Genomic DNA, 19900 nt, shown 5'->3' with positions numbered 1-19900 from the left:
TTAAAAAGGAAAATACACAGGTGTAGAATAAAACTAATATATAAACAAAGTACTTTAACAAAGACTAAAAGAACAAAAAGTTTATTACGCACTTCAACAAATACCAAATGGCTAATTGAAAAAGGACAATAAAATTTACTATTCTACAAAATCTACCCCTTCCCTTCCGAAGTTATTGGTCACTGCATATAATTTACTATCATATAGAGAGGAATAAACCACAAAATAATATTTGAATAATCTTATAAATTAAGAAAGTAGTTGATGAAAGGACCCCATAAATTAAAAAAAATTCAAACAACGGTAGAGCATCTGATTTTTTTTCTAAAGTTAAACATACCATCATATTGGATCACCATTGAGTAGGAGGAGGGAAAGCATCTTTCCATTTCATCAGTATTGAACATCTAACAAAGGAGATTTCAATTCTTTGTGACTGTTAAATTCAAGACAGTTTATTTTAGCTAAACCAAATGGGGCAATTAAGGGATTTGGTCTCAAATTTTCATTCAGGATTAAAGATAAGGCACAAAAAAATATCTTCCCAACAAAGAGAATGAGAAGTGTAAGACCAGAACATGTGTTACAGAGTACCTTCTTCAGTCATAGACCCGTCACATTGCAAAGAAATGTTGGAGTAAAATTTAGCCAATTGAATTTTAGAAAAGAGGGCTTGATGTCCTATCTTAAATTGTAAAATTGAGTGAGAGGCACAAAAAGAATTTACTAATTTTAAAATCGAATCCCATGTTACACCCCAAAAGTGAAAGCTGAAGATCTTGCTCCCTTCCAGCAGGAAGAAGCAATTTCATGTAATTATGCATGTTCTGAACTATCACAAAGGGAGCTTGGAATCTTGAAAGGGTTTTTGAGCAGTGGTTTTCAAACTGCCTTCCTAAACTCGCATTCCACTTTAAGTAATCCCTATGCCATAGGTACTCTGTGATTAGTAAGGGATTGCTTCAGGTGGGAAGGGAAAGTTAAGAAACATTGATCTAGACCCAATTATTACTGAAATGTTTTGCATAAGGAAAATTTTTGCATAAGGAAAATTGTCATTGGTCCATTTCCTTTGGAGTTATGAAACTGTGCACATAACGAGTCAATGAGGTACGATTCAAAGAGTGGTTTTCAACCTTTTTCTCCCCCACCCCCACCTCAAGCAATCCCTTACTAATCACAGAGCATTGGGAATTGCTGAGGTGGGATGTGGGTTCAGGGACAGTTTCAACACTATTGGTTTCGAAGGATACGGCTGGAACTCAGGATGATGGCATCAAGCGAGAGACCAACATGGTCAGCATGAAATTTGGCCCAAAGGGCCTGTTTCTCACGGAAGAAAGGCCTGATCTTTTCAGCATATTTTGATCCTCTGAACACGAGATGGAGTTTTGATCTTTGGGACAGTCCAGGCCGATGAGCCGCAGCGGGGCCGGGCAGATCACGTTCAGCGCTTTGGGGGAACCAGCCCCTTCCTGCTCGGCGCGCCTCGCGTCTCCGAACCCGGCCCCTTTCACACGCACGTCCCCATTTGTCGGGCCCGCCTGCGGCCTGCGATTGGCTGGCGGCTTGCCGTACGTAGGGGTGAGAGGTTACGGCGTGACTCCAGCCCGAGGCGAGCGGACGGAACGATGTCCTATTGCCGGCAGCAGGGTGAGTGGCCCCGGGATACACAGGGGAAAGGGTGGGAGAGAGAGAGAGATGGGAGAAGAGGAGATGGGAGAAGAGAAGAGAAGAGAAGGGGGGAGGGGAGGAGGGGGAGGAGGGGAGGGGGGGGGGGAGGAGGAGGGAGAGGGGGAGGGAGAGGGGGAAGAGAAGGGGAGAGGGAGAGGGAGAAGGGGGAAGAGAAGGGAAGAGAAGGGAGAGGAGGGTAGAGAAGGGGAGAGGAGGGAGGGGAGGGGAAGGGAGAGGAGGAGGGGAGGGGAAGGGAGAGGAGGGAGGGGAGGGGAAGGGAGAGGAGGGAGGGGAGGGGAAGGGAGAGGGGGGAAGAGAAGGGGAGAGGAGGGAGGGGAAGGGAGAGGGGGGGAAGAGAAGGGGAGAGGAGGGAGGGGAAGGGAGAGGGGGAAGAGAAGGGGAGAGGAGGGAGGGAGGGGAAGGGAGAGGGGGGAAGAGAAGGGGAGAGGAGGGAGGGGAAGGGAGGGGGGGAAGAGAAGGGGAGAGGAGGGAGGAGAGGGGAAGGGAGAGGGGAAGGGAGAGGGGGAAGAGAAGGGGAGAGGAGGGAGGGGAGGGGAGGGGAAGAGAAGGGGAGAGGAGGGAGGGGAGGGAAAGGGAGAGGGGGGAAGAGAAGGGGAGAGGAGGGAGGGGAGGGGAGGGGAAGGGAGAGGGGGGAAGAGAAGGGGAGAGGAAGGAGGGGAGGGGAGGGGAAGGGAGAGGGGGGAAGAGAAGGGGAGAGGAGGGAGGGGAGGAGAGGGAGCGGGGAAGAGAAGGGGAGAGGAGGGAGAGGGAGGGGGGAAGGGGGAGGAGAGTGGGGAGGAGGGGGGATAGGAGGAAGGATGGGAAAAGGGGAAGGGGAGAGGAGAGGGGGAGAGAGTGGGGGGGAGAGGGGGAAGGATGGGAAACGGGAAGGGTAGGGTCGAGTGGAGAGAGAATCGGTCTTGAAGCGTGGAAATGGGTCCTTCAGCTCAGTTTGTACATACTGGCTCAGTTGTGGACCTGGTCAGGCCCTTTGGGCCAAATTTCATGCTGACCATGTTGTCTCTCGCTTGATGCCATCATCCTGAGTTCCAGCCGTATCCTTCGAAACCAATAGTGTTGAAACTGTCCCCTTAACCCACATCCCACCTCAGCAATTCCCAATGCTCTGTGATTAGTAAGGGATTGCTTGAGGTGGGGGTGGGGGAGAAAAAGGTTTGAAAACTCCATCTCGTGTTCAGAGGATCAAAATATGCTATGTGAGTGGAAAAAGGTTGAGAACCACTGCTCTAAACCCATCTGTCCAGTTTAAAAAAAAAAATTCTGCAGTCCATTCCGGGGGGGGTGGGGGAGGGGGTGTTGGGTTGGGGAGGAGGAGGAGAGAGAGTGTCCCTCAGGTTCCTCTTGACCCTCAGGTTCCTCTTGACCCCTCAGGTTCCTCTTGACCCCTCAGGTTCCTCTTGACCCCTCAGGTTCCTCTTGACCCCTCAGGTTCCTCTTGACCCCTCAGGTTCCTCTTGACCCCTCAGGTTCCTCTTGACCCCTCAGGTTCCTCTTGACCCCTCAGGTTCCTCTTGACCCCTCAGGTTCCTCTTGACCCCTCAGGTTCCTCTTGACCCCTCAGGTTCCTCTTGACCCCTCAGGTTCCTCTTGACCCCTCAGGTTCCTCTTGACCCCTCAGGTTCCTCTTGACCCCTCAGGTTCCTCTTGACCCCTCAGGTTCCTCTTGACCCCTCAGGTTCCTCTTGACCCCTCAGGTTCCTCTTGACCCCTCAGGTTCCTCTTGACCCCTCAGGTTCCTCTTGACCCTTCAGGATCCTCTTGACCCCTCAGGTTCCTCTTGACCCCTTTCCCCATGTCCTATGATTTCTGTTTTCTCTGCTTTGGGCAAAAGATACTCTGCATTCACCTGATCTATGCTCACAATTTTATAGAGCTCAATAAGATCCCCTCTCATCCTCTTACACTATAAGGAAAACAGGCCTATTTTTTCATGTCTCTCACAGTAACTTAACTTTCCTAATCCTGGCAGCAACGTAGTAAACGTCCTCTGTACTCTTTCCAACTTTATAACATTGTTTACATTCATACTCTAATAATACTCAAAGCTGCACACAATATTTCAAGAGTGGCCTCACCAGTGCCTTGTCTAATTCCAACATGGTGTTCCAACACTTGTATTCAATGTCCTGACTGATGAAGGCCACTGTCTCTTCACTACTCTGTCTACCTATACTACCATCTTTAAAGAGCTTTGTACCTGTTCCACATGTCCCTCTGCACCACAAAACTTTTTAAGGCATTGCTCTTAACAGAGCAAGTTCTGCGCTGGTTCCATTTGCCCAAATGCAGCTCCTCGTACTTCTCTTTTTTAAAAATTTTTTATTTTTCACACTATAAACCATATTGATCAAGATACATACATTTTCCTTTTCAAATATATACAGTGTCGTTTTCTTCTTCCCCTCCCACCCTCCCTACCTCCCCTCCCATTCATTTAAAGTTCAAAATCTAAGATACATTAAACCCGTCAAACAATGTTGTCACTCAATAAAAATAAACAAGAAATTCCACTGAGTCAGTTCTTTTCATTCTCTTCTCCGTCTGTCATTTTAGGTGGTAGATGTCCCCGGTAGGTTTTCTTTATTATGTTTCATGTATGGCTCCCATATTTGTTCAAATATTGTAATATTATTTCTTAAATTATATGTTATTTTTTCTAATGGAATACATTTATTCATTTCTATATACCATTGTTGTATTCTCAAGTTATCTTCTAATATCCAGGCTGACATAATACTTTTTTTTGCTACAGCTGCTATCATAACAAATCTTTTTTGTGCACCATCCAAATCAAGTCCAAATTCTTTGTTTTTTATGTTACTTAGGAGGAAGATCTCTGGGTTTCTTGGTATATTGCTTTTTGTGATTTTATTTAATATCTGGTTTAGATCTTCCCAAAATTTTTTCACTTTCTCACATGTCCATTTTGCATGAATTGTTGTTCCCATTTCCTTTTTACAGCAAAAACATCTGTCAGATACTGTTGGGTCCCATTTATTTAACTTTTGAGATGTAATATATAGCCGGTGTATCCAGTTAACAGAGCAAGTTAACTGCCTAAAGAAATCTCTTGGTGCCTGCCACATTGACCACCGCCAGTGGGCTGATAACGCCTCAAACCATGCATCTTGGCGCCTCACAGTTTGGCGGGCAGCAACCTCCTTTGAAGAAGACCGCAGAGCCCACCTCACTGACAAAAGGCAAAGGAGGAAAAACCCAACACCCAACCACAACCAACCAATTTTCCGCTGCAACCGTGTCTGCCTGTCCCGCATCGGACTTGTCAGCCACAAACGAGCCTGCAGCTGACGTGGACTTTTTACCCCCTCCATAAATCTTCGTCCGCGAAGCCAAGCCAAAGAAGATCCAGTTATATTGTATCATACGTAACCTCGTATTTATTGTATTTCTCATAGTTCCTAAGCATAACTTCTCCCATGTTTCCTTCTTTATCTTTATGTTTAGATCTTGTTCCCATTTTTGTTTTACCATTTGTTTCCTCATTCTCCTTTTCTTGTAGTTTAATATACATGTTTGTTATAAATTTTTTGATTATCATTGTGTCTGTAATCACATATTCAAAATTACTTCCCTCTGGTAACCTCAGACTGCTTCCCAATTTGTCCTTCAAGTAGGATTTCAGTTGGCAGTATGACAACACTGTATCGTGAGTTATATTATATTTATCCTTCATTTGTTCAAAGGATAATAATTTATTTCCTGAAAAGCAATTTTCTATTCTTTTGATCCCTTTTTTCTCCCATTCTCTAAAGGAAAGGTTATCTATTGTAAAAGGGATTCGCTGATTTTGTGTCAGTATTAGTTTTGGTAATTGGTAATTTGTTTTATTCCTTTCTACATGAATCTTCTTCCAAATATTGAGCAGATGATATAATACTGGAGAATTCCTACGTTGTACCAATTTTTCATCCCATTTATATAATATATGTTCAGGTATCTTCTCCCCTATTTTATCTAGTTCTAATCTAGTCCAATCTGGCTTTTCCCTTGTTTGATAAAAATCTGATAGGTATCTTAATTGTGCGGCTCTATAATAATTTTTAAAGTTTGGCAGTTGTAAGCCTCCTTGTTTACACCATTCTGTTAATTTATCTAGTGCTATCCTCGGTTTCCCCCCTTTCCATAAAAATTTCCTTATTATTTTCTTTAACTCCTTGAAGAATTTATCTGTCAAGTGTATTGGCAATGCCTGAAATAGGTATTGTATCCTTGGGAAAATGTTCATTTTAATACAGTTTATCCTTCCTATTAGTGTTAGTGGTAAGTCTTTCCAATGCTTTAAGTCATCCTGTAATTTTTTCATTAGTGGATAATAATTGAGTTTATATAGATGGCCGAGGTGTTTATTTATTTGTATACCTAGGTATCGCATTGCTTGCATTTGCCATCTGAATGGTGATTCTTTCTTAAATTTTGAGAAATCCACATTATTCATTGGCATTGCTTCACTTTTATTTGTGTTAATCTTGTATCCCGACACTTCTCCATATTCCTTCAATTTCGTATGTAATTCTTTTATTGATATTTCTGGTTCTGTTAAGTATACTATAACGTCATCTGCAAATAAACTGATTTTATATTCCTTGTCTTTTATTTTTATCCCTTTTATTTTATTTTCTGTTCTTATCAGTTCTGCTAGTGGTTCTATGGCTGACGCGAACAATAAGGGCGATAGTGGGCATCCCTGCCTTGTTGACCTGCTTAAGTTAAATTGTTTTTACTGTCACTTTCGCCAATGGCCCCTTGTATAATGCTTTAATCCAATTAATATATTTCTCTGGTAAGCTGAATTTTTGTAGTACTTTGAATAAATAATTCCATTCTACTCTGTCAAAGGCCTTCTCTGCGTCTAAAGCAAACGCTACTGTTGGAGCTTTATTTCCTTCTACTGCATGAATTAAGTTAATAAATTTACAAATATTGTCTGTTGTTCGTCTTTTTTTAATAAATCCAGTTTGGTCTAGATTTACTATTTTTGGTACATAGTCGGCTAATCTGTTTGTTAATAGTTTAGCTATTATTTTATAATCTGTGTTAAGTAAAGATATTGGTCTATATGACGCTGGTGCGAGTGGATCTTTCCCTGTCTTAGGTATCACTGTAATTATTGCTGTTTTGCATGAATCTGGTAAGCTTTGTGTTTTATCAATCTGGTTGATTACTTCCAGGAGGGGAGGAATTAATAAATCTTTAAATGTTTTATAGAATTCTATTGGGAATCTATCCTCTCGTGGTGTTTTATTATTCGGTAGTTTTTTATTATCTCTTGTATTTCTACTATTTCAAATAGTTCTGTTAATTTATTTTGTTCCTCTGTAATTTTGGTAGTTCAATTTTAGTTAAAAATTCATCTATTTTGTCTTCTTTCCCTTCGTTTTCAGTTTGGTATAATTGATCGTAGAATTCTCTGAAGTTTTCATTAATCTCCTTTGGATTATATGTGATTTGTTTGTCTATTTTCCTTGATGCCAATACCATTCTCTTAGTTTGTTCTGTCTTAAGCTACCATGCTAGAATTTTGTGCGTTTTTTCTCCTAGTTCATAATATTTCTGTTTTTTCTTCATTATGTTCTTCTCCACCTTATATGTTTGTAGTGTTTCATATTTTATTTTTTTATCTGCCAATTCTCTTTTAGTTGTTTCTTCCTTCATTGCTAATTCTTTTTCTATTTTTGCTATTTCCCTTTCCAACTGCTCTGTTTCCTGATTGTAGTCCTTCTTCATCTTGGTTACATAACTTATTATTTGCCCTCTGATGAACGCTTTCATTGCGTCCCATAGTATAAACTTATCTTTCACTGATTCTGTTTTTATTTCAAAGTACATTTTAGTTTGTCGTTCAATTAATTCTCTAAAATTCTGCCTTTTAAGTAGCATGGAGTTCAATCTTGGAGGGATGTCCTCCAACTCTATTGTCAATATCAGGGGTGAGTGGTCCGATAATATTCTAGCTTTATATTCTGTTTTCCTAACTCTGTCTTGCATGCGAGCTGATAACAAGAATAGGTCTATTCTTGAGTATGTTTTATGTCTACCCGAATAATATGAATATTCCTTTTCCTTTGGGTGTTGTTTCCTCCATATATCCAATAGTTGCATTTCTTGCATCAATTTAATTATAAATTTGGTTACTTTGTTCTTTCTGTTAATTTTTTTCCCAGTTTTATCCATGTTTGAATCCAAATTAAGGTTGAAATCTCCTCCTATTAGTATGTTCCCTTGCATGTCTGCTATCTTCAAAAAAATATCTTGCATAAATTTTTGATCTTCTTCGTTAGGTGAATATACATTGAGTAAATTCCAAAACTCCGAATATATCTGACATTTTATCATTACATATCTCCCTGCTGGATCTATTATTTCCTCTTCTATTTTAATTGGTACATTTTTACTGATTAATATAGCTACTCCTCTAGCTTTTGAATTATATGACACTGCTGTTACATGTCCTATCCAATCTCTCTTTAATTTCTTGTGCTCCACTTCAGTTAAGTGTGTTTCTTGCACGAATGCTATATCAATTTTTTCTTTTTTCAGTAAATTTAGCAGTTTTTTCCTTTTGATTTGGTTATGTATTCCGTTAATATTTAAAGTCATATGTTTCAACATAGCCATTTCATACTTTGTTTATCTTTCCTTTCTGTTTCCTCATCATCACCTTTCCTTCTTATCCATTTCTGCTTTCTTTTTTTGAACACTTTATAAGACAACATTTCTAAAACATCAAACATTTCCCTTATTCTCCTATCTAAAATTTCTTTAACCCCACTATCCCCTCCCATTCCTGAGCTGCCTTTATCCCTTGTCGGGCAACCACATCTCCCCTCTGCATTTGGATTTGCGAATTCACTCGCAAGCGTCAACTGATATTGTAGTGACCGTAACTCCTCCCCACCCAGCCCCCCCCAGAAAAGATTTCAATTTTCATATATAACAAAGGTCACTCTCTTAATTCCCTCCTTACTTCCTCTCTTCCCTTTCTTTCCCTTATTAATTCTTATCTATACTCTATATATTTTCTTTTAAATACACATACACACATGTACACACATATATACATACACACACACATATATATATATATATATACCCATATACACACATACATATAGTTCGTGGTCATTTTTGCTCTTGTTACATGTCTTCATCTCTCTGTCTGTTTTGTAATTGTTCTGCAAATTTTCGTGCTTCCTCTGGATCCGAGAATAGTCTGTTTTGCTGCCCTGGAATAACTATTTTAAGTACCGCTGGGTACTTTAGCATAAATTTATATCCTTTTTTCCATAGGATCGCTTTTGCTGTATTAAACTTCTTCCTCTTCTTCAGGAGTTCAAAACTTTTATCTGGATAGAAAAAAAATTTTTGACCTTTGTATTCCAGTGGCTTTTTGTCTTCTCTTATTTTCTTCATTGCTTTCTCCAATATATTTTCTCTTGTTGTATATCTTAGGATTTTTACTAAAATGGATCTTGGTTTTTGTTGTGGTTGTGGTTTAGGGGTTAATGTTCTATGTGCCCTTTCTATTTCCATTTCTTCCTGTAATTCTGGTCTTCCTAGGACCCTGGGGATCCAATCTTTTATAAATTCTCTCATATTCTTGCCTTCTTCATCTTCCTTAAGGCCCACTATCTTTATATTATTTCTTCTATTATAATTTTCCATTATATCTATCTTCTGAGCTAACAGCTCTTGTGTCTCTAACTTTTTTATTAGATTCTTCTAATTTCTTTTTTAAGTCATCTACTTCCATTTCTATGGCTGTTTCTCGTTCTTCCACCTTGTCCACTCTTTTTCCTATATCTGACATGACCATCTCTGATCTATTCATTTTTCCTTCTGTACTTTTTATTCTCCTTTTTATTTCACTAAATTCTAGTGATTGCCATTCTTTTACTGATTCCATGTATTCTTTAAAAAAAAATATATCCATGTACTTGCCCTTCCCTTCTTCCATTTCTCTGTGTTCTTCCTCTCTTCTTCCTCTGGGTTGGTCATCTGTTGTTTCTTTGATTTCCTTTTACTCTCTTCTTTCTTGCTCTCGTTATTTTCTGTGTTTTCCTCTTGTTGTTGTGCTGTGGCTGTCATTCTCAGCTGTGGAGATCGACTCCTCAGCTGGTCCCCCCTCCCGTCAGTGTTTTTTTTTTGTCTTGCGCATCACGCATGTGCGGTTGTGCACTTTTGCTTGGCTCCGCGAGCCATTTTTGTAGTCCCGAGCTCGGGACTTCGACTGACCTGAGGGAGCGGGCTTCTCTCTCCACAGCGGGCCTCCTCGGACAGGTAAGGCCTTCACCTTCTTCTTCCGATGTCTTTTCTTCTTCTCTTCTTCCCGTTGCTTTCGACTTTTCTTTCTTCGTTGCCATTTTCTTCCCACCTTTACTTTCACTTTATTTTAATTTTCGTGTTTGTGTCTTTGCGTTTTCTCTTTTTTTAAAACTTTTCCGGAGAGGGCTGGAGTTCCCCGACCGGCCACTACTCCATCACGTGACTCCTCCACTCCTCGTACTTCTCCAAGTTGAGCTGCATCTGCCATTTTTCAGCCCACTTCCCCATCTGATCACCATCTGGTTACAAACCCTAGTAATCTTCACTGTAGCACACAAGTTCGTGTCAACAGCAAACTTGCTCACCTTGCCACAGCTACCTTGCTCACCTTGCCACAAGCTACCTTGTCCAAATCTTCTGCATATAATTTTAAAAGCAAGGTTCCTGGTCTGGAACCATGAGGCATTTCACTGGTCACGGTCCTCCCGTCTGGAAAACTACTCTATTGTCGGGGAGATCAGACGCAGGTTGGTGAATTGCTTCATCGAGCCTAACTCCTGTTTAATCTTGAAGTTACCTTGCCCCAATTTAGGATTCTAACTTGAGGACCAGTATTATTTTCCAAGAGTTTCTTAAAGCCAATAGAATTATGATCACCGGTCCCAGAGTGATCTGACAATACCTCATGTATCCGAGTAGCTTCATTCCCCAATACGTGGTACCTTATTGCCCCTTCCCCACATGTGGCTGCAGAAAGTTCTCCTGGATACAATTAACAAAGTTCACCCTTTTCTGTACCATTACATGACAATAAAAGATCTTGATCCAATCTCCCAACACTGACATTCCCAGTTAAGGTTGTGGAAGTTGAAATCGCTGGCAAAAACAGTTTTGCTTTTTGCAGACCTCAGCACATTCTCTGCATTTAATACTCTAGTTCCCAGTGATGGTTTGGTAGTCATTCTCAACCATTTTTTGGCAATGGCTCCCTCAGGACCCTGCTCAAAGTTTATTGGCCCCCTTTCCTGTGAAACAGTCAAGTTTAGTTAGACCATAAGATGTAGGCTATTCAGCCCTGCCATTTAATTATAAGCTGATCCATTTTCCCACTCAGCCCCACTGCCCAACCATTTCCCCATAGCCTTTGATGCTTTGGCTAATCAAGAATCTCATCAGTATCTTGAATATATCCAATGACTTGGCCACAACCACCCATGGCAACAAATTCCACAGATTTACCACTCTCTAGCTGAAGAAATCCCTACACATCTCTGTTCTAAGCAGGTGCTCTTCATTGTAAAGTTGTGCCCTCTTGATCTAGAGGGCACAACTTCACAATCTAGAAAACTGCCTTTGAACATTTACTCTGTCTACCTTTCAAAATGTTTCAATGAGATTCACCTAAATTCCAACGAGTTCAGGCCAAGACCCTTCACTTCAGACATGTCAACCTTGCTGTGAACTGGTCTGGACTTTCCTTTGTCTTTCAGGCAAAGACAGGATCATCTTCGTCACTAAAGAGGACCATGAGGCTCCCAGCAGCGCTGAGTTGATAGCAGATGATCCCAATGATCCTTACGAAGATCAGGGTGAGTGTTGTCTAACAGGTTACTTGTCATGGGATCTTCCTGCAGTTCATGATGGCCAGTCGATTGTGCCTATGTCCCAGGGTGAATTGCCCTGTTTCGTGCATTGTACTAGCACTGATTGTACCTAAAGCAACTCAAATTCCTAGCATATCTTACCTTCCTCTTGTAAGAAAGCTCTTTGGTGTCGTACCCAAATGTCATTATCTGCCACATTTGGAGATGTTTGGCCTCATGTTACTACAGGCTCAGTCGACGAGGCAATTGGGTGGCCGTGCATGTCAATGTGGGGTGGTTCTGTGGAGTGAGAATGAAATGGGTCAGCTGTAGTCTCACCTGGACTGTAAATGGAAGAGACCATTGTGTAGTTTCCTGATGTGCTGTATAGATGACCATTGAAGCAGGTGGAGCTTGGTTTGGGTTGTGGCCCTGAGGAACTCCTGTACCAGTGTCCTGGGCAAACCACCTTCCTTTGAGCAAGATGCTCACCTGTGCTATGCCAACATTTGATTATGTATTGCTGTAGGGAGAGCCAGAAAACCTGGTCAAAGAGGTGCCAAGTTCTTTGCATATTCCAGTTGTAACAAAACACGTAGCAGACCAATTCCACATCCACGAGACTCAGGCAGCGTGGGTCAGAAGGGAAATCTCCTTCACCCAGAGAATGGGAGCACCCAGAACACATTGGCTGAGAGAATACAAGCAGAGTCACTGACAGCATTTACCGAGTGTTTAGACAAGGATTTGAATCACTCAGGTATCGAAGGGCTGGGTGATGGGATTAATATAGACTGCTGTTCATGGTCAGCAGGGATGTGGTTGGCTGAAAGACCTGTTCCCATGAAATCCTATTCTGGTTGGCTGCCAGTTGCTAGTGGTGTTCCCTAGAAGTTGGAGTTGCGGCCACTTTTTATGTTGTAGATTAAAGATTTGGATTACGGATTGAATAGATTTGTGGCTGAGGTTTTGGATGATATGAAGATCAGTGTAAGAGCAGGTAGTGTTGAGGAAACGGGGAGGTTGCAGGTTACAAGAATGGGTAGAGAAGTGGCAAATGAAATATAATGTCAGAAAGTGTACAGTCGTGCACTTTGGTTTAAAAAAAAATGGTCAGACTATTTTCTGAACGGGGAGAAAATTGAAAATGGCCAGGTGCAAAGGGACCTGGAAGTCCTCATGCAGGATAGCCTGAAGATAAGCTTGCATGTTGAGTTGGTGATGAAGAAGGCCAATGTAATGCTGGCATTCATTGTGAGAAGAATAAGATTACAAGAGCAGGGATGGGATGTTGAGGCTTCATAAGGCATGGGTGAGACCTCACTTGGAATGTTGCGAGTAGTTTTGGGCTCATTTAAGAAAGGGTGTGCTGACATTGGAGAGGGTGCAGAAGAGTTTCGTGTGGATAATTCCAGGTATGAAAGGGTTATCACGTGAGGAGAGTTTAACAACTCTTGGCCTGTGTTCATTGGAATTTTAGGATAATGATGGGGATCTCATTGAAACATTTCAAATATTGAAAGGTATGGACAGAGTAGATGTAGAAAGGTAGATGTAGAAATGGTGGGAGAGTCTAGAACAAGAGGGCACATCTTCAGGATTGAAGGTTGACCGCTAGAACAGAGATGGGTAGGAATTTCTTTCGTCAAATCTGTCTAATTTGATGCCACAGACGGTGATGGAGGCCAAGTCATTGGATGTATTTAAGGTAGAGATTGATAGGTTCTTGATTAGCCAGGGCATTAAACGTCATGAGGGGAAGGCTGGGGAGTAGGGCTTTTGAAAAATAGATCTGCTCATGATTAAATGATGGACAGACTTGATGGGCTGAATAGCCTATTTTTTTTTCTCTTATGTTTTATGGTCTTGTAGACAACTCCATGACATTCAGGCAGATAACATTCATACTACATGCCAGGCAGTAACCTTGTTAAAGGAGAGACCATCTCACAATCAGCTCCAATGTTTTACAGAACTGAGTTCCCCACTAACAACGTCCTAGAGACCTCCACAAACTCAACTAAATCAACTAGGTTTAAAAACTGTGGCTTCAAAAGCAGGGCAGCAGCTGGGTATCTTATGATGAGCGACCCAAAGCCTTCCCTTCACCTCCAGGACACAAATCGGGAGTGTGTTGGAATGTTGTCCACTTACCTAGATGGGTGTATGTCCAACAGCCTGACCAAATATCGTCCCTATCACACAAGAAATTCTCTCCTCTGTTTTTAAATTTAAATTGGGCATGCCGCCCAATTTACACCCAATTAACCTATACCCCCCCCCCAGTGCGTTTCGAATGGTGAGAAGAAACTGGAGTCCCAGGGAAAACCCACGCAAGCACGGGGCGAATGTACAAACTCCTTAAGAGTGTGGGATTCAAACCCCGGTTCCTGATTGCTGGCGCTGTAAAGGCGTTGCGCTAACCACTACACCAACCGTGCCACCCAGCTGTACAGTCTAGCTACTGCTTGACCTATTGAGTTCTCAGAATTGGATTAGAAAGTGGGTCATAGACGATAACTAGTAGTCTGATATGGGTGCCTTGTTGTCCAGATTCAAGATTCTTTTCTTGTGATGTATTACACAAAATTATATGATATATTACACAAAACTGCATTTAGTCCACCATAAGGAAAAGATTTGCTATCAGCAGAAATTGCCGGTGCCCCTTAATCAGAGAAAAGGAGTCCCTTCAGAGACACTGAGTAACTGTGGATTCGCTTCAAGTGCTCTCGTAGCCTCTCCAGCTGCACCGGTTTCAATCCAACCCCAGCTCTAGATCCAAATCTCCAACACAATCAGAAAAACCAGCATCCAATACCATGCAGGAGACCCTCCTGCTGTCGCCATCCTCTCGCATCCCAGTTCTGATACCTGGTTCCTCTTTAGCCAGTCTCCAGCATTCCAGGACTGAGTGTAGGGCCAGGGAGGTGGCATCTACTGTGGACCTGTACTGGCAGTGGGTGAACAGGACAGGGTCCTGGGAGGTGTGACCAGCCTCTCAAAGCATTTCATGATGGAGGGTGTCAGAGCCACCGTTTGGGAGTTGTTTTGACCCATCATTCATTACATTCTTCTGCTCCAGCATGATGATTGGCCACCTTGAAGCAGATGATACTTCAACCTGTAGCAGGGACGCATTGAAGATGGCTCTGAACACTCCCACCAGCTGGTGGTCCATGCAGGCACGGAAGACACGTCCAGGGTGTCCATCTGGACCTGCTGCTTTCCACAGTTCGTCCTCCAGAAGGTCTTCTCACCCGAAAGGGAAGGTGACCACGGCTGCAGACCAGCAAGTGGCTCAGCAGCTGAGGATCTCACACTGGCTGCTGAAGGTTAGAACAGGAGTCTGTATGGTTGCATTGGCTCCAGGACTGCTGGAGTTGAATCCACGGATACTCAGTGACTCTGAAGGGACTCTCTTCTGCTTCTCTTTCCCTCTTACTCTAAGGGGTGTCGGGCAACACCAGGCACTTTGCCTGTTCTGTACAATTACACGATAATAAAGGGATATTGAATATACAGTGGTGACTGTTGGTGTGTTCCACTGGTTTGCTGGCCCCCACTGGAAGCCAGTATAGAATGCATCTGGGTCCTTGAAGGAAGGTCAGTGTTTGATTTTGCTCCTTGCCACAAGGCGGCGACAACAGCTGCCTGCCCACTAAGCTGACCACTGGACGTTGGCTGTTGGGGAAGGAATTAGTCCTGCTCTCCTGTCGAGAGTACTGGAGCACAGTAGAGATCTGCCCTCCAGGAGGGATTCCTCATAGGCTGCATGGAGACCACACTTTTACTTCATGGGGCCATCTTGGGGAAATTGTAGTATAGTTAATTGCAGCAGTTGATTTGTGCAAAGCAGCGACATAGGTCAGGTCAAAGGTGGACAATGACTCTCCCCAACCCCTTGCCCTGCGGTGCAGGTGGGGGCACTCATATGCAGTAGTGTGAGGACATCCTGCATCTGTCCTTGAGTGGAAGGGACCTTATCAAGACGACTCCAACTTGTTGAAGGGTCATGAGCTGAAACATTGACAATTCCTCCCCCACCCAACTTCCCGATGATGTTTGAACCACTGAGCTCCTCCAGCAGATTGTGTTTTGCCTCTGATCCCAACATCTGTAGTCTCGTCTCTCCAAACAACGTAGAACAGTTAATAATGGAATAAGCCCTTCAGTTCATGCTCCCTGCATCAAACAAGGCCCATATTAAACCAAGTCTTTTCTGCTTGCGCCAATTGTCAAAGACCCTCACCACCCAGCCCATGCTCTGTTCTCGCTGCTGCCATCAGGAAAGCGGTATAGGTGACGCAGGAATCGCACACCAGGTTCAGGGACAGTTGCTACCCCTCCACCATCAGACTCCTCAGCAACAAACTCAATCAGGGACTCATTTAAGGACTCTTACTGGTACACTCTATTGATTTTCTTTTTGTTCTCTCTGTATTGCACAGTTTGTTTGCATTCGTTATTCGTTCACAGTTCTTTGTTTATATGTTTTATGCTGAGTACAGTTTTTTGTACTACCATTAAGTGGTAATTCTACCTCACCTACAGGAAAAAGAATCTCAGGGTTGTATGTAATATGCATGTACTCTGACAATAAATCAGAAATCCATGCCCCCTCCCCCCCACCCCCCCATTCTCTGCAAATTCATGTGTCTCTTAACAGTATTTAAGACACTACTGTCATTCTTTCACCACTATTCCTGGCAGCCTGTTCGAAGCACTCTTTGAAAGGTGAATAAATCAGTATGTAGAATCTTTCCTGCACTTCTCATAGTCACTCAGCGTAGAACCAGGCCCAACTGGGCTATGCTGACCATAATATCCCACCCTCACTAGACCCACTTGTTTGTGTTTGGCCCATTGCCCTCTAAATCCATCCTAGCTATGCGTCTCTCCATTTTTTCTTAAATGTTTCTTGCCTCAACCACTGCCTCCGGCAGCCAATTCCAGGCACCCTCCACCCACTGTGTTCCTGATAAATCCCTCCTCTTCCCCCCCCCCCCCCACCTTAAACCTATGTCCTCTGGTTACTGATTCCCCCACTGGGCAAAAGATTCTGCATTTTCCCAATCTTCTTTTCATGTTTTTGTAAACCTCTGTGAGATCATCCCTCATCCTTCTGCGGTCCAAGGAATAAAGCCCCAGCCTGCTCAACCTCTCCTCATAGTTCAGGCCCCAAGTCCTGGCAACATCCTCGATAAACTTCTCTGCACCCTCTCGCACTTGACAACATGTTTCCTGTAGCATCTTTAAACTCCCCCACTCCTCCCTCCTCATCCACTGATGTATGATATTTTTATCCTCGGGAAAAGATTCTGACTCCACCTTATCAATGCCTCTTGTGATTTTTATAAATCTCTATCAGCCTCCGACGCTCCAGAGAAAACAGCCCAGGATTGTCCAACATAATTAAAGATCAGATTTATTGTTAGAGTAGATACACATCATCGCATACAAACCCTGAGAGTTTTTTTTTACTGTGGGCCAGACAGTGTTCTCTAATCTAGGCCACATCCTGGTGAACCTCTTTGCCCTCTCCCAAGCCTCCATATTCCTTCCAGTAATGGGGCGACCAGAATCACACAGTATTCCAAGTGCAGCCTGACCAAAGCAACATAACTTCCTTGGCCTTCACTTCTTGGTAAGGTATTTTTTTCAGAGTTGGACAGCCAATAATTGCCCTGGTGTACCGGTCCAAAACCTGCTGCCTTCACACCATGGCAGAAGGCCGTTGTGCCTGTGGTGTTCACAGCTCCTTTCTCACGTTGTATCTGGATGTGTTTGCAGGTCTGATCTTGCCGAATGGTGACATCAACTGGAACTGCCCGTGCCTTGGTGGCATGGCCAGTGGCCCTTGTGGCGAGCAGTTCAAGTCGGCCTTCTCATGCTTTCACCACAGCCAGGAGGAGGTGAAAGGTTCTGACTGCCTGGACCAGTTCCGGACCATGCAGGAGTGCATGCAGAGGTACCCGGACCTCTACCCCCAGGATGAGGAGGGCGAAGGCCATGTTGACCAGGAACAGATCAGCCATCTGCCAGAGCAAGAGACACCTGTCACTCAGAACCAGGAGTCCAGCTAGTGGGTGGGGTCCTCCCCACCACAGAACCTGCTCACCAGCCTCCTGAACCAACTCGAAGCCAGCCTACCTCGGCACACCAACCTTGGCTCTCATTGGTGGGGAGAGGTGGGGAGGAGTTCCCCTTCCTGAGGGTGCAGAGACCAGGGGTAAAGCACCAGTTCAGTCCCTCAGGGTCTATTGTTCTTGGTGTGTTGAGCATCTTCCTTCACTCAGAGTATTCAAAGCAGGGACCAGACTCTGTGTCCAGGCTGATTGGGGGCAAGGGACATCATCAGTTCAAGGATGAAGGCTAACTGACTCCCAGCCTGCACTGAAAGCCTCCACCTTGTGTAACAGACCCCTTCTGTCCTTTCAACGCAACAAACAAATACATTCTACTAAATTAAAGATTTTTACCTTGTGTGGGTATTGAACTGTTTGTTCTCTTTGGAATGAAGCTCCCTTTCCCCCATTTTCTCCATTTCCCTCTTCCTCCTGTTCCTCTCCTGGCAAGAGGGGGTGGGTGTGCCTTTAATTTCCACTCCACTTGCTGTCTGAAGCCTTTCTCCAGGATGTAGCAACAGCTGGGAAACCACAGCCTATTCGGGCAGAGGCAGGAGGTGCCAGCGTGCTCTTGATGAGTTTTCTTCTGGAGGGAGCCAGCGGGTCGATCAGCATCAATGGAGGTAGAGGAGAGGGAGGATAACAAGTGGAGAGAAGTGAGATGGAGTGGCAGGTGATGGGTGAGGGAGGTGGGAGTGTTGAGACAGATTCCTTTATTGTCATGTAATATAAAACTCAATAGACTGTGCCTGCCAGAAGGCAGAGTCACCATTAGTTTCACCCAATGCTCCTTAAAGTAAAAGATAGAGAAGCAAAAGAGATTGTCCATTCAGAGTCACCGAGGGTCCGTGGATTCGCCCCCAGTGCTCCCGCAGCCTCTGCAGCCGCACAGATTCCTGTTGGATCCATTGGCCAACCAAGCTCCAATTCCAAACCCGACACGATCAAGAAGCCTCCAGTGCCAAAGGCCCTTCGGGGGCCCTTCTTGCCCTCAGCACCCTCTGGAATCCTGGCTCCCACAGCCCGGGTGGGCCCCCTGACTGCAAGTTAACCCACAGCCTGTGTGGTTCCCTTAGCCGCTGAGCCCCTTGCTGGTCCACCTCCATGGTCACCGTCATTTATGGTTGTTTCCTCTGCTTCTTTTCAACGGGAGGGGGGGGATGTTCTCCCCATTTCTGGTGCTCTGCTACTCCCCCTCCACCCCGAGCCTGCAACCCCTCGTGGCCTCTGCCAAGCACAGGTGCCACTATCCTGGACACAGACCTCCGCAGTTGCAGGATTTTACTTACAAGTGCTGCCGGCTCCTTTAGCTGGCTGTTGATAGCCTGTGCAGAGCTGTCGGCATTGGGACCATGGGGTTGAACCCTTCAGGGCAGCTTTGTATCCATGCTCTTCGCTCTCTGGAGTCTGGCGGTACTGCCATCTTTCTATGGTGCTGCCATTTTTTTGGGGCTTCATTAAACGCTGGGGAGGGGACCTTGAGACTGCCGGGTGATGTGGAACCAGATTATGGAGTGATAAGGTGGCACGTTTAGTGTAGTTGTTACCACGATGCTATTAACAGCGCCAGCGACCCAGGTTCGAATCCAGCGCTGTCTGTAAGGAGTTTGTACTTTCTCCCCACGCCTGCGTGGGTTTCCTCGGGTGCTCCGGTTTCCTCCCATCCTTCAAAAATACACGGAGGTTGTAGGTTAATTGGGGTATTTGGGCGACATGGGGTTGGGGGCCAGAAGGGCCTGAAACCATGGTGTATGTCAAAATGTTTTAAAAAGAATTAAATGCTGGGCAGGTGGAACCTGATGTGGAAGTGTTAAATGAGCCTTGGTAACAGGTGAAAAGGGGCAGAGGAAGAGAGACCTTAAGTGGGGGGGGGGAGAAGAGAGAATGTGCATTACTTAAAATTGGAAAACTTGCCATTCATGCCACTGGGTTGTAGCTAACCCAGGCAGCAGAGGAGGTGTGAGATTCACCCTGGCATTGGAAAAGGCCAAGGTCAGACAGGTCGGCGTGGCAGCGGGAAGAGCAGTTGAAATGGTGGGTACCCACTTGCTGAAAAAAGAGCACAGGTGCAATGCTGAGCGGCAGTTCTATGTACTTTTGACCTCTCTGGCATAGAGGAGGCCACATTGAGAGCAGGTAGGAGGATGTGGTAGGAGACTTTCAGTTAATAATAATAACAATTACAGCACGGAAACAGGCCATTAGGCCCTT

The 19900-nt window shown here is 44.2% G+C and overlaps 1 protein-coding gene across 1 annotated transcript; it reads left to right on the top strand.

Annotated features, from left to right (window-relative positions):
- The first annotated feature begins 1558 nt into the window (after window positions 1-1558).
- LOC138763015 (mitochondrial intermembrane space import and assembly protein 40-A-like) lies at window positions 1559-18047 on the top strand. The gene is made up of 3 exons (XM_069936501.1): window positions 1559-1653; window positions 11469-11567; window positions 17355-18047. The coding sequence occupies exons 1-3, from the start codon at window positions 1632-1634 to the stop codon at window positions 17645-17647; spliced, it is 414 nt and encodes a 137-aa protein (XP_069792602.1). The 5' UTR covers window positions 1559-1631; the 3' UTR covers window positions 17648-18047.
- Window positions 18048-19900: the final 1853 nt, after the last annotated feature.

The sequence above is a fragment of the Narcine bancroftii genome, chromosome 5, assembly GCF_036971445.1.
Source record: "Narcine bancroftii isolate sNarBan1 chromosome 5, sNarBan1.hap1, whole genome shotgun sequence".
NCBI classification, from domain to species: domain Eukaryota; kingdom Metazoa; phylum Chordata; class Chondrichthyes; order Torpediniformes; family Narcinidae; genus Narcine; species Narcine bancroftii.
Note: the sequence above shows the minus strand (reverse complement) of the source record. Positions and strands in the feature narration are given on the sequence as shown.